The sequence below is a fragment of the Cryptomeria japonica genome, chromosome 2 (genome assembly GCF_030272615.1).
Source record: "Cryptomeria japonica chromosome 2, Sugi_1.0, whole genome shotgun sequence".
Classification (NCBI taxonomy): domain Eukaryota; kingdom Viridiplantae; phylum Streptophyta; class Pinopsida; order Cupressales; family Cupressaceae; genus Cryptomeria; species Cryptomeria japonica.
In genome coordinates this window covers 227,097,959-227,113,766 of record NC_081406.1, presented here as the reverse complement: position 1 = coordinate 227,113,766, position 15,808 = coordinate 227,097,959, and the positions used below count along the sequence as shown (strand labels likewise).

The 15,808-nt window shown below is 34.9% G+C and overlaps 1 protein-coding gene across 1 annotated transcript; it reads right to left on the bottom strand.

Moving 5' to 3' along the window:
- Positions 1-9,713: 9,713 nt before the first annotated feature.
- LOC131873619 (uncharacterized) lies at positions 9,714-12,563 on the bottom strand. The gene has a single exon (XM_059216535.1). The coding sequence runs from the start codon at positions 12,277-12,279 to the stop codon at positions 9,988-9,990; it is 2,292 nt and encodes a 763-aa protein (XP_059072518.1). The 5' UTR covers positions 12,280-12,563; the 3' UTR covers positions 9,714-9,987.
- Between the last annotated feature and the right edge of the window lie 3,245 nt (positions 12,564-15,808).

Genomic DNA, 15,808 nt, shown 5'->3' with positions numbered 1-15,808 from the left:
TTAAAGACGGAAAGTAACAATACTAGAAAAAACTAACGAAAGAAATACTAGACGTCGATTGACGAAAGTGAGAATTCCTTGTTGAATAGAGATTATAGGTTTTAAAGACAGTAATTGATCCATCTTTTTGGCGCCCAAATTAGAGATTCGACGTTGAGATTGCGATTTGGTGCAATCCATACGGTAAAGTATGCTCCAATCTATACAGTACACGTCTGCTTCAACCATTAATGGTGATGTCAGATCTTCACGCCTCACGCCTTCAGTTACTGTTCGTTGTCTTCGAGAGGGTGTCAGATCTTCATGTTTTTTTTGTTTTCGAGAGGATTTGGCAGTCCAGGAAGATCTTCATCATTTGTCTTCGTATGAAGAGCATATTTTTGAGAATGCTTCTTTCCTACGCCAATCTCCTCACGTCTCTCCTATCTGTGCACTCATGCGGATACCCCTCGATAATGGGGCACCGTCTCTTCAGCCACCACCATCCACCATTATAAACATCCGTGGCCTCTGTGAGATTTGTCGGAAAATTTAGCTGGTAATTTTGAATGTTTAATATGAGAATCTGTTCGGTAACCGTATCAGATATAACTTTTTTCAATGGTATATTTATGCTTCCTTCATTTAATTAAATTTATAATGTGGTTGTTCAAATAATTAGGATAGATATTTATTTTGAGTTCTAATTTTGTAAATTTTAATTGAGTTCTCGTAATATTCATATATCTAATTGAAACTTAATTTTAATTGAACAACAGTCTTCTGTAACCTTATTTTAATTTTAATTTTAACATGAATTTTAATCAAAGTCGAAATATAATCTTACAATTAAGTTAAAAGTGATCCCAATAAATATGAAAGATTTTGACAAAAAAATTAAATATGATATCTCAATACTTTTAGTGTTTACTATTTTTGCGATGTTCTGCATAAAAATTTGTAAAATTTGTAACTGATTATCATACTTTGATATCCATAATGTATAGGATACATTTCTTACTAATTTATTATGATACCATCATTAGACACTATAATTTGTTTTATACCCACGTTTTTTGTCTTTTGAAATTTCCTATACCTTAAATAGTAAATATGTAATGCACCTTACAAATATCTATCAAGGCAAGCCTTTTCTACTTTCTTCTGTGCAAACTTCAATTGCTCTTCGGATAATTTGCATCTAATTCACTTGATAACTTCTATGGTTAAAATAGGCGAAAGGATCCAGTAGTTGTGCACCCTAACTTCGCACTTTGCACGTCTCAAAATCCTACGTGGAAATTTCAAATCACTCCCAGTTTTTTATAGTAGCTTACTTGGCAAGTCCCCTACTTACAACTAAGGTTTCAGGGCCACATCATCAAGTATGGTACCACAACAACATGCTTTTGGTCAAGATGTCCAAAACAACCCCCCAAAAAAGTGAGACTAGTAGGCATGCAATAGACGCCCCTATACTTGTGTAGCTGATGTGGCATCACATGATTGGTTGCTTTTTACAACTAATGGTACATTTCATAGCAATAACAACTTTAAAGTCACAACTATTGGTACAATGTAATGTAATTATTAATATATAAACACACAAAAATTGATATTGTATGTTTCAAACAAGAGTTTTTATTTGTATTATTTTTGGAGCAAAAAGTATCAACAACCCTCACAACAATTCATACATGCTCAACTATTGGTACTCTTCCCCTACCCAACTACAACCAATTTGTAGCACCTCATGGATAACATCTATTCGAGCCTAATTAAAGTTTTGAAGACCATATAAATGAATTAATAGAAATTTAGAGAAATAGTTAATTTACAGTATCTATCAATTGAATTTTTTTGTTGTTATGAAGTGTGTAGAGGAGATTATTTATCTAAAATATCTCATTCACTACATTGTGCCTTATTTATGACACACTAGTTAACATTGATATTATTTATCATTTGTAGTCTAATTTCTAATTATATATAATATTATATTCATTTAATAATTATAAATTGTATTGTACAACTTGAGTTGATCTAGTGGTGAAGAACTTGTGCTCTTAAAAGAGAGGTCAGAAGTTCAAATCCCATGAGGAGAAAAAATTAAAAAAAAATAAAAATAAAAATAAATAATTATAAATTGTATTATAATTTGTTTAAATATAATATTATATTATTTTTATTTTATTATTCTTTTAAATATAATCATTATATGTCATTTCATAATTTTTACTTTATAGCTATAATATATTATTATCTTAATAAGTTATTTTTATTAATAAATTGTAGAGTTATATTATTCTATAATAAATTAATAGAACTTTAGTTTTGTTTCTTCATTTATGGAACGAAAATTTTTCACAACTAATTCATATGGCCTTATTTAATGGTAGAAATTACTTTAACTAGCACTTGCACCAAAAAGAGGTGCAATGGTTATGCTGATAATAACATATACTAAAAAAATGGAATTCTAAATATGAATGTATGCAAATTTATTTAGAACTAAAAATTATACAAAATGTTTATACTATATAAAAGATATTTTTTGCAATGTATGAAGATGATTAATTTACGGAATTAGATACATTAAATACATTTGTTTTTGGATGTCATGTTGTCTTCTTTATTCCTGATGTCATTATACAAAATGTTTATTCTTAGTTACCTATTTGTTTTCTCATATATAAATATTTGGAATTAGAAATTGTCTATTCTTAAAATTGTTTCGAACAAATTTTATGTATGTTTATCTTTTAAAGAAATTATCATATGGTCTTAACAATTAGGTAAACCTATTAGGTAAATATTAAGATTATTTCATGAGTTCAAAATAACTCATATTTACCACAAAGGGAATCAAGAGGCTGATGTTTTAGCAAAGAAGGTTGCTGAGATGGATAGTGGGGCCAACTAGGGTGTAAGGTAGTAGGGATTGCACTGTGGTGTGATGGTGAATGGGATGTATGTCGAGGTTTCACTTATTCCAAATCAAACGGGGTCAAGTGTACGATATTCAATTTCAATTATTTTATTGTATTGTTGGATACAGGTTTCTTAGTTTCTTTATTTATATTTTGTAATTTTTTTTGCAATTCTTTTCGTTCTTCATTTCAATTATTTTAGTTTATTATTTCTTGCTTGCTTTTTTAAGATTTACATTTGTTCCCTTGATATTAAGGTCTTATGAATTTTTTCTATTTATTTCTTGTATTAATGTTTATCTTGATCCATTTCAATTCTCTCACCTTATTCATATTAATAGTAATTTTTTTATTTTTTTGTTCCTTAATATCTTTTTTCTTTAGTTTCTTTTCACTCTCATTCTTTAATTTTTATTTTTATTTCTTTGATTTCTTTATTAATATTTTTTATTTTTTATTAATGTTTTGATTCATTTGTAATTCAACATTAGGACCTCTCCCTTTATTGTTTAATATTTTTCAACTTTCCAGGTATTAACTTGCATTTTTTCTTTTATCTTCTTGTCATCAATTTGTACTTATATTTTGATTTCCATTTTTTCTTGTACTTTTTTAGCTGATTAATTATAGTATATAATTTTTTAGCTTCTTTCTTCTCTATACCTTGATTCATTTTACTTCATTGGTTTCCATTTTTATTATTTTGTATTTCATTATTGTTCCCTTCTAATTTATCTATTAATCTTTGCTCTCTCTTTATGCATATCATATGTGTTAGTAGTAATTTGCACCTTTTTTTGCTTTTCGTATTTGGTCTTATTTTTCTTCTCTTTGCGATACTTTCTTTAGAATAAATAGTATCCCTTTTAAATATATTTTATACTCTTTATCTCTAATCCATCTCTTGGTGCATATGTATTTCTCTCTGTTTTTTTTTGCTTTTTTTTCTTGTTTTAGTGTTATTCATTAGATTTTTTTTAATTGAATTACATTTTTCAAGCAATATAATATTTTTTATTAGATTAGTGGGGTTTTGAAAGGACCCTAATTTTTTTTGCAACACAAGAAAGCATTCAACCTAGCACATCAAAACACAACCCACAAACCAAAAAGAACACAAACATGGGTAAACACAAGGCATCCAAAACCTTGAAGGGTTTTAACAAGGACCCCAAAACCTTCATGGGTTTTCAAAAGGAACCCAAAACCTTCACATTTAGAAACAAACATGTAAAAAGACATAACCAAGATGGAAACTAGATCATCCAACTAGAAAATTACCCAAGTAACTAGGTGCGATAAAAGGATGATTTTTTACCAAGCTTCCCCAAACCTTCAATAAGGGTTTTGAATTTGCACCTTGAACCAACCATCTACATCTATCATGGAGCACCCAACAACGAAGCAACTCCTCGCTAGCATAACTCCTCTCCACCTCCATAGGAGAGGATCCCACCTCAATAGGAGCTATGGAGAAGAATATTAACATAAGGGTGAACCAAATAGGCCTCATCACTACATTCGAGCAACTATAGTTGAGAGAATACCACATTAAGCAACCACCATTCTCCCTCCACAAGTATATCCCCATCTCAATAGGAAATTCTCCCACCTCAATAAAGAATTAAAAAGAGAACAACATGAGAAAAATACAGCGTTCCCACAATATAGCCACCAATAGAAACCCCACCTCCACAGGGGTAGACTTCACCTCCATAGAAGCCATATAGGAAGGAGTCCAACTGTCCTCAACAACACAAGGTAGAGGAGTAAGATGCGACCCCACACAAAGAGGACACCACTGAAAGAGCAATCTCACAACTTCAAGAAATAAAACAAGAATTAGAGAGAACCATCTCCACTCAATCCAAATGAAGATAACCAAACCATTTTTCTCCACCTGCAGGGAAAAGAAGCATGCCTGAAAACCATAAAATAAAGGAGGATTCAGAAGATACAATGGAGCCTCACCAAGAATATGGCTCGAAGTTGTGACTAGACACAGGAGAACAAAGCCACAATATGGAGAGCAACACATCCAAACAAGCTCCACAGGTAAAAAAATGAGAAGAAGCCCACATGGGAAAGGGGACACCAAACCAACAAAGAGGGAATAGCAGACCAAGAAGAGGTAGAGGGCACTAAAACACTTAGCAATGATAGATATGCACAACCCAAAAACAAGCTACCTATATCCAACAATAAGGAGTACCACAACAACTGCAGGGCCCCAACAAACCATAGAAACCAACTGGAAACATAGCCCTTCTCCAAAAGGAATGCGCTCCAAGGATAAAGGAGGGATTTGCAGGACAAATCATCCGACCAAAATAGAGGCCACATAAGGGAACATAAGATAACCCCTCCGACAAGACCAAAGGGATGCAGAAAGGGCAAGGCACAAGGAGGCTAGATCATGAAACCCCCCCAAAAAAACATAGCCAACAAGGGCCCTCCAATAAGAAACACAACACATAGAATAGATCGACCAAGACCCCAACTGCAATTGACCCCACAACTAGACACCACAAAGAAGACACCACCAAATGACCATGAGCAAAGTACTACAAAGAGCCAGTAGCAAACAACATCTAGTAACATCCTCCTCCCATTCTTCATTGTCTCCTTCTTCCTCAGCTTCCCCTACATCCTCCATGCCACTTGAAACCCTAATGCCAGCACTACAACAACTCTTTCTCCCCATCATTTTAATTTTTTATAGGTGTATACCATGTTGTTGAGCAGTATAATTTGTTATATTTAATTTGAATTTAAGGTGTCTCTTTTCTCTATGAACCAACTCCCCCCTCCTCCTCTAATTTTTCCTTTTAAGTTTGGTAAGTTTGTAATTATCTACTTTCTACTTCTTGATCTTTTTGATATCATGATGACAGATCATAGAGGGTGATCTGAAACATTGATGCAAACACACACACACACACACACACACACACACACACACACACACACACACACACACAACTGAATTTAGAAGAAGAAAGAAGAACAATGTATGTTGTTTATTTTTTTAATAGAGAAAAGTTGTTGAAAAGATTCTAATTTTATCTATCATAATTGAATGCAATATAATAATCATGTTAAGTTCAAGCATATTTACATCATTCTCTTTACTTCCTAAGACAAATATTAAGATTGTGTATTAAAGCCTAGAAAGAGTGTATACTAAGATGTAAGACCATTTATTAGGTGTATACCATGTTTTTGGGAAATATAATTTGTTATATTTAATTTCAGTTTTAATTTAAGGTGGCTCTTTGTTCTATGAACCAACTCCCCACTCCTCCTCTCCTTTTTCCTTTTAAGTTTTGTTAGTCTGTAATTATCTACTTTCTACTTCTTGAGCTCTCTAATATCATGATGATGGATCATAGAGTGTGATCTGAAACATTGATGCAAAAACACACACACACACACACACCATTGAATTTAAAAGAAGCAAGAGGAAAAAAGTATTTTATTTATTTATTTATAGAGAAAAGTTGTTGAAAAGATTCCAATTTTGTCTATCATAATTGAATGCAAGATAATAATCATGTTGAGCTCAAACATATTTTACATCATTCTTGTTACTTCCTAATATGAATATTAAGATTGTGGATTAAAGCCTGGAGAGATTGTATACTAAGATGTAAGACCATTTATTAGGTCTATAATAGGTTTTTTGTATAATTTCTAGAAGTCTTAAAATAGTATAAGTTCATTCTTTCAAAAAGATTTTGCTTTAGAATTTCAACCATTCATCAGTAAGTATACTTGTATATATGTTGTAGGCCTAGTTAAATTTTGTATATAACAAAACTAACAATATAGATTCAAAAGGATGAACAACAAAATTAAGAGAAAAAAATTTTTAACAAGAGGAAAGGAAAGAGGGACAAAAACCCTAGTTGCCTATGAAAGAGGTCTCTCTAGCTTTGGTGCAAATGAGGAAGATGGAGACAATGAAGATGGTGATGAAGATCTCCCTATAGAAGATGACGAGATCCTTCTCAACATCATGTTGGTTGCCTATATGCTCAAGCCTAAGCCTATTTGGAGTACGAACTCACCTATGTTTATACTCTAATGACATTTGGAATGTTGTCTAATTTTATTGCTTTCTCCACTTGTGGTTTCTATAGAGGAGTTATCTCTGCCCCTTTGGCTTCTAAGAATGATGGGTTTGTGAGTGTTGAGGTTAGTGTTGCCTCCATAAGTTCCTATGGGAAAGGTTATCCTCTACCTTGTATTACCTATTCTATGATTGTCTTGTCTCTCCTACTACCTTGGTCATTGTTGGGATAGAGTCTATAGGGTTAGTTGGTTTGGTGGATTTAAATGGGTCCATAGTTGAAGGTGATTGTAAGGTTGGAGCTTGTGCTTCTTTGGAATCTGAGAAGAGGTATATCTCAAATGATAAAGCTTTGTCTAAGTTATTTCTAGAAGGTAATAAAGGGGAGGATGTCCCCACTACTTCTCTTGCCCCCCCTAAGGTCTCGTGGGTTAGTTGTACTACAGAATGGTGTCTTGAACTATTCTAATGAGGAGATTGGCATGGTACTTTAGGGGTGTCTACTTCCTCTAAAAACTTTATGGCACTAGTTGAGCCCCATGTCACTACTACTTCCCCTAAGACTATCCCCTTTACTTCACTTGGAAATCCTTATTCTCTCTATGAGAAGGAGATCGAAGTCCGTAGATTCCTAATTTTCTTCTTATTGATTATTTAAAGTGGCTAGGAAGCTCAGTTATTGGGATATTTTGTGGCAATCTTCCTAATATTGACACTATTAGAAGATGGGTGTCTCATGTTTGGAAGATAAAAGTTCAAATTAGGGTAACTACAATGTTTGATAATTATTTCCTCTTTTCCTCTTTTGATGCTAAGGACTATTTTAGATTTCCTAGCAAGCCCCCCTGGTTCGTTGGTTGGAATGACTTCTAATATTATGAATGGTCCCCTTGTTTCAACCCTCTGAATGATTTCAAGTTCTTAGTTTGGGACTAGTTATTGGGTCTAGCTCTAAAAATTTTGAGTAAAAATATCCTTAGGTACATTGCCAACTCTTTCGAGAAATTGTGTGCTATTGACCCTATCACCAAATTCATGAAGAATTTGTTGTATGTGCAATTTTTTTTTTAATAGATAAGAATAAGGTGCTCCCTTATTAGCTTTCACTTTCTTCTAATCATGGTAAATGGGTGAGAAAATTTTAATATGAAAGTTCTTTAATTATTTGTTACTATCGTGGTCAAGTGGGACATACTTATACTACTTGTAAGATTAATAAGAACACTTTTGTTCATCTCTACTATTAAACCTAATCAGGACCTCCATGTAAGGATCCATATAGAAATTCTAAGTTGTGGACACCTATATATAGGATTTTGAGGGGATCCTTCACCCAAGGTCTTGCTATCCTAACCATGTCAGTGTTGATTAAGAAGATTAATCTAGAGGAACACAAATCCTTAGATAGATTCATATAGCTTATAGAATACAAACACAAATATGATGTAAGTAGACTTGATAGATAGATGGATACAAGTAATGGGTTCCTTGAAGTTGAACTAACACAAGTGTTGTTATGCTAAAATAATATTATGAATCCAGAATCCCCATTAAAATATTATTATGGTACCAAAAAAAATGACAGTGAAACTAAAAATGATTGAAGAAGTTAAAAAGATAGGTCTAGGATTTGAGTGAACTCAAGGAAGAAAGTAAAATGATTAAGAAAAAATCTTATTACAAGTCAATTGGATAATTCAATTATTCATTCTAGCATAATGTTTGGTTTCTTGAATGTCGTTTGAGTATGGATACAGATTATTGTTGATTAAATAATTATAAGAAGGTCACAAGAAAGACTTCCTTCTAACTCTTACAAAGCTATTATCAAAGAGAAGCTTTGAGAATTAATTAAAAATATAAGAGAATATCCATATTTAAAGAATGTTATGTTTGAGTGAATTCACAGTTGATGGAATGCCAATACTTTAATCATTCTAGCTAGGAAAGTTGGATCTAGTTGAAATGGTCTCTAAATAAAAATGGTTTTGTAAGTAGTGACTCATGGTGTTCCATAAGTGATTTCTAATGTGTTATCTTGTATGAGCTTGTGTTGGTCGAATGTTGATGCTTGTATGAACAAGATATTTGTAATCAATATTCAATTAAAAAAATTAGTTGTATCTTAGTATTCAATTTTAAAGCTCTCTCACTATTATTTCGATCATGTTGTCACTACAACTTTGAAAAAAAATTGTTCATGGCCTACTAAATGGAAAATAGAGTTTTTGAGTGCATGTTTTGTTTTCTCTCAATAAGTCTTTGTCGTTTGTTTCAATGTATTGTATGCAACATGGTTGGTTAGTGCAAAAAACCTATTCTTGACCAAATCTTACACACCTTGAGAATGACAAAAAATAATTGAGAACTAAAAAAAAATTCATTAAAAGTAGGGATTTAACTTTAATATCAGTTTGTTATTTGCTGGAAAACTTATTTAAAAGATACTATTTTTTTTTTGGCAAAAAGCTAAAAATATATTAAAAGAAAGAATTATCTTAATAAAAAACAAACTTTTACAAACTATTCTTTACTATTCTTTTGTAAGTTTTTAAGCTTAGTATATTATTTTCTCTAGAGTTTACAATCAGATACTGTTTTATATAGATAAAGATATGAAAAAATTATATTCTTAAAAAAAGATCACAAATTTAAATTCTAAGAAATAAAATATATACATCTTTTATTTAAAAATATAGGATACTATAGACCATATACAAATAACCTTATATCATGAAATGTCAAGGAAACCGTTTCCTTGACATGAAAGAAATCTTTCATGTCTTTGGAATTCTTTTCATCCTCATGGTGAATCACAGAGTGTGATTCGAAACGTTGATGGAAAAAAATACACACAATCGAATCCAAAAAAATACATTAAAATACATATACAAATAGCCTATATCATGAAATATAAATGAAATTGTTTCCATTTCATTTCCATCGTAATTTGTACAGGAATGTGACAGACCATATGCGTTGTCATTCCTCCATGCGTTCCAGAAGTTACCGATGCATGCGCTCCTGTTCCAAGAATTCTAGGCTTTCCCGTCGCTTGCGTTGCTGTTCCTCTTCTATGCTTCCTTGCTCTTTGCGTTCCTGATCCTCTTCTTTGCTTTCCTGCTCTTGTTCCATGCGTCTGCGTTTTCTGCGTTCCTGCTCCTGTTCCACGCGTCTACGTTCAATTCGTCTACGTTCTCTGCGTTCGTTGCGTTCTCTGCGTTCTCCTTCCGCCGACCTCTCAATCTTCTTCCCCACAGCAGAATCAGACTGTTCTCCACATCCCATATGACCCAATAAAACCCACACTTGACTCAGAAATTCCCCTCCACCACCCACGCACTCCGCATGAAATGGTGCCTTATTGTATACAGCCATGTATATCACCAACCCACCCCAGTAATCAGCCAATAACTTCCACCTTTCTTCTTCTTGTTTCCCCATCAGAAAGCGGGCTAGTCCTGCCGCCTTGCCTACGATCCCTTCGCCCTTGCAGTTTATCAGGTCTCTAGGATCTTTGCCAATATATTCCTTCGAGGTGAGTTGCTCCACAACCTGCACATATGCAATCCTTGCCATATCTGGGTGGAGAGGCAAAAGATTGGGGTGCGACAGTAACAGATATGAACAGTACCTTGACAGTATTCTAATCAAATGAAGATAGTTATTCTCATTTTGTTCTGACGATTCTCTCCGGCTGTCACATATTGTGGCAGCTATGTGCCATATCAGAATGACCTCCTGCAGATTGCCATTCAACAGCCACAAATTAATGATTTCGGTTTCCTCTGCAAACAAATCCTCCTCAAAGTTGTATATTCTATCTCTGCATGCTTCACTGTCATTCTGCACAGAACATCTGACCTTTAGAATATTAAAAATGAAGTCGTTGAGCTCCTCTTGGACAGACACTTTGTGGATGTGCCTTAGTTTAATGTATCCGCTTACAATAAAATTATCAGCCTTTAGTCCAACTTTCTTCCACATTAAAGGAGGCCTGTTAAGCCAAGCCTGTAGCAGGCAGTGTTGTTGAATTCGATTGCTCTGGTATCTATCTCCTCTCACCACCTTCCGAACCTTGCCTAGCACAAGCAAAGCAATCTCTATCACCTTTAGTCTGCAGATTCTGCACCACTTAACAGCGCTCTGCGAGTGGGGACGTTTAATTTTGTCAACACGAGCACAAATTAAGTGGACCCTGGTCCAGTTTGATATCATCATTTGGCATAATTGAAACAGCTCCACCACAAGTGCCACTGAAATCACAACGTATGTCACCGTCCGCTGTGGTTCTCTGTATTCTCTTTCTCTCAATATCAGAAACCCCACGGCTCCCATGAGAGTGGTGTTTAGAAGGCGCACTAGTAGTCCCCACTTACCAGACGTTGTGCCGCTCCACTTGGAGAAGAAGGCATCGTGCAAGAATTTCAATTCCATCTCTACAATCCCGAATGCTTCCTTTCCAGTAAACGCAAACCAGACAGTTCTTGTCCTCTTCCATTCTCCTTCATCAAAATACAAATTTACAAACCTCCGCTTGTACATTTTGAACAAGGCATGGGAAAAGCAGAGATTGTAGTCCTTCCCTTCAATATTAGCACTCTGGACATCCAAAATAGTTACTATCCCTCTTCCTTCCAGTGAAGGCGCCTTTTGCCGCGCTTCCGATGTAGATGCTTTTTCGATCATTTCCTGCAGTTGCTCCTCTCCCATAATGAAATACCCATGGCGATGCACATAAGAGCTTTCCTTTATGTATTTGGAAATTGGCAGACATGACTTAACTATTTGAGAATAGCTAGCAAACCAAAAGGCAAGCGTCCTCTCTCCATACTTAGTGGCTCCTGCAACCAGCAGAAGTATAGCAGAAGCCAACGCGCTTACGTCTTGCAAAGCTGATGAATACACAACATACGTTGCAACTGAAACCTGATAAACCATAGTGAATCCATGTCTCAGCCATAGCTCATTATCAGCCATGGAATAGGCGGTTATGGCATCTGGGCCTCCCAAATGTAGCAGTAACACTGGAGCCCATATTCCATATATACCATTCCTAGCATTATGCATCATGGTTCCCAGTGCAGATATGGCCACAGCATCCGCAGAAATGTAAGCCCCCCACACCACAAAACGATAAAACCCAATTGAACTCTTATATCTGCGGGCACCAAGAACAACCAAAACAAGCTGCAACATCATGCTAGTGAGTAGTAGAAGACTTACCAACCATTCCACTGGAATTCGCAGTGCATAATCTTGCAAGACACTGGACAGTGAATGAATTCCTGCGTCCATGGCCCACAAATTAAAATAGCTCCAAGGAAAAGATCAAAGTATGCACACTCTCATCCTCATGGAAAACTGCAGCTTTATAGATGCCATTTCAATTTTAATAAAAAATGGAATATCGTAAACTTCATAACAAATTTAAGAATAAAGAGATGCTGGCAATCCGTTTTACAGGTGTCAGCAGCGAATACGTTCCCTAAGCAGGAAAAGGAATTTTTCCGTCACACAGCCAAGCAAGGTATCAAATTTGATTATCGCTTTATGTGGATAGTGTTTATAAGTTAGATTTGTGATTGTTCTTCTATAACTTATTATATAGAAAGAAAATGGAAAAATTTCAGAAGAATTAAAAACGTTCAAAGCCTTTCGCTTGAAGGTAAACCTATATGCAAAGAGTATACAAGAAAAGTTGAAGGCGTTGCCACGAAGATAAGAATGTTTTTGCCCGATTGTGAAGCCTAGAAAGAAAACCCATCCTTCCAATTTCAACAAAATACGATAAAGAAATAAGCACTTTTGATCATCCTAAATTTTGGGTTATTTAGAATCTCTTATTATGAATTGGTAGTGAAGCTTTAAAAGTAATAATGCAAAGTCATGTTGTGGGCTTAACCAGCACACTCTAAGCATTGACTGTGTTTAGGTGGCTGGTGTGGGGCTCAGCCATGATTCGTAAGCTTTGGTGGATGCCTTAAAAATTTGAAACTGCTTCTCCCGCCCGGCATGACAAATCGTCGTGCTGCTGAAGTAAATGTAAAAATAATATCCACCATAGCAAGTGACCGGCAAATTTGCATAAGTTGCTTTCCGTGCAAGATGTTAAAGTCGGTGCTTACACCAAGCTTTTGTTAATGATAGCGACAAAATACTTTTCCGTGTGTGAGGCATAGATGGATATGGTCCATAAAATTAGCCTCCAGTAGGCACCTTTGATTTGTCTTCTCTATCTTTTGAGGGATTGGGTTCAGATTCCACATAGATAAGCGAGAGGGAGGAATCTCAGACAACACTAAAGAGCCCTCTGTTCATAACCGTTGATCCAGTCAAATGACATTCATTTTGACAGTCGACTCCTCGTAAATTATAGTTTTCTCACGGTTAATCTTTTCACCATTGCCATTTAAGACTGAATTTCATAGGGGAGGGAAGCCAGAAGTGGAGCGGGGTCTAATAGTGGTGATATGTGTGGAAGTTTATGGGCTCCATAGTTAAATAGTCAAGTTGTCAACACGTCATAAAAAATATGAGCAGCAGTGATTAAATAGATAGACATTGTACGCAGGAAAATAGTTTTATAATATAAATAGATTTGTCAAATATAAGTATATACATGTACAGTTTTTCAAATCAGAGCATATTCATTTGACAATTGTTACAATACATATTGCAGCGGATGTGGTATGTAAATGGTCATAACTTTGAAATAAACACACCTAATAAGTCAAAAAAAGGTACAATTATGCAAATAAGTGAGCCTTAGACATTCAATTTTTTAACTTGTACTAAAAGATAAGTGAATCCACGTCATCACTTTACAATACATTCCATCCCATCACAAGTATCAATCAGATCCATCACCAATTAGTCAAATCCACATTCACATCACTTATCAAACCAAAACCAATAGATTGTGTCCCATTGAACATACTAAAGTTCACACATAATGGGCATTTCTACCACTTCCCCCCTTGCCCTTGTATCGAATAACAAGAAGATGTAAGGCCACCATTGAATGACTACATACTACAAGCAATGGATGAAACTAGTCAATTCATCCATTTATAGCTAATTTGAAATCAAATATCCATATGTAAAAACACAATCCAAATAGTAGGACACATATTAAATTTCTCCAAATTAGACAACCAATCCACAAATCATTAATGCAAATAATTCAAATAGCTTTGATATCCACTCAAATTCATTTTATTACATTGCTTTAGAGAAGGTCATAGAGGAGGAGCAATTGATTAGGAGAAGCAAAACTGATTTTCAAGTAGGCATTCCTACATTCTATTTACTCTTGGGTTTTAAGTTATACTGTCGTTGAGTTTTTCAATTATATTGTCATTGCGGGCATCTGTATCCAACTGATATTTATATTGGATTCTAAGTTATACCATCCATGGCTGCCTATTTCTTAATGTAAATATCATTTATGGGGTTCTAAGTTATATTGTCCATGGCTGCCCATTTAATAATAGAAATATTTTGTATGGAGTTCTAAGTTATGTTGTCCATGATTGCTCATTTAATAATGCAAATATCATTTATGAGGTTCTAAGTTATTCTATCCATGGCTACCTATTTAATAATGTAAATATCATTTGTGTGCTTGTTATAGTTGTAAATATTCTTTTAATCCTTTCACTATGCCTGCATGTTTAAAATTTGTGTGTCCACATCAACATACACTTACTCTGTCACATAGGCAAACTTAAATGTTGTATGTGTCCATTTAAGTACTACTATTGTCTCTTATAGACTTAAGGTTTAGTTTCAATCATTGCAATTTCATGTTTGCATATTGAAATACTCTTTTGAGTGCTATGAGTGTTGTTTAATTTTAGTCCCAATTTACTATAACTGGACCTAAGTGTTCTGATTGATTAAAAAATAGGTTTTAAGGACTCGAAACCTTTACATCATAGAAAGAGAAAGAGCAGCAAAAGGATTAAAAGTCCACATACATAATGACTGGCCAGAAGACCAGCGAACAGAAAGAACAACAAAGCAACAAAACAACAAAACACAACAAAGAAACCGGGGAGACGCTACTCAGCAATTTTTTTAGCAGGTCCTTTGCCTTTATCACCAACTCATCATAGGTAGCCTCGACAGCTTTCAGCTCTTCCAGATCCTTGTTCATTTTCTTTTCCTTCCTCTTGATTCTGGTGCGGGTTCTGGGACCTTGAGCTTCCCCTGTACCTTCAGCGTCCAAGTCAATTTCCTAGATTTCCTTGTCATCATCAAGCTTACTGATGAGGGTATGAGTATTATTGGCCAAGATTTTCAGAATACTAAGGCTCTGCTCCGCGATATTCTTAAGGCACTCCTCAATTTTTCCCACATTAGTGACAGTATCCGAGAGTGTTTTTTCACTAGTTTCCGCAAGGCTTTTTCTGTCCAGCATCTCCTTTTCAATCTTCTCAAACCTGGGGTTCAAAGCATCTTTGATGTCTTCTGCTTTAGCAATAGTGTTTTTCAGATCCTCAATGTAGTTAGCCATTGTATTCCCCTCCACTATATTAATGGTCTCCAGAATCAGGACTCTGTTGCATAGTTTTTTATACTCATCCACAGCTTTCTTGTAACCATCAATGGGCCATTCCATAGTTTTCATAAAACCATGCAAGCCCTCGGGAGGAGGGCCATCTGGGGGAGTCACTTTTCTAGGGGTTACCTATTCATCTTTAGGGATATGGAGGGTGGAGATAGTGTCGGCAACCCTGAGAGTCTCTTCCATTGCCTCCTTTTCCAGGTTGTGCTCGATGTCCAGGGTCCTAGCTTGCTTGTCAGCTTCCGGTTCCTTGCC

Coding starts and splice junctions, on each gene's coding strand:
- LOC131873619 (XM_059216535.1), bottom strand. CDS start 12,279: ATGGACGCAGGAATTCATTCACTGTCCAGTGTCTTGCAAGATTATGCA.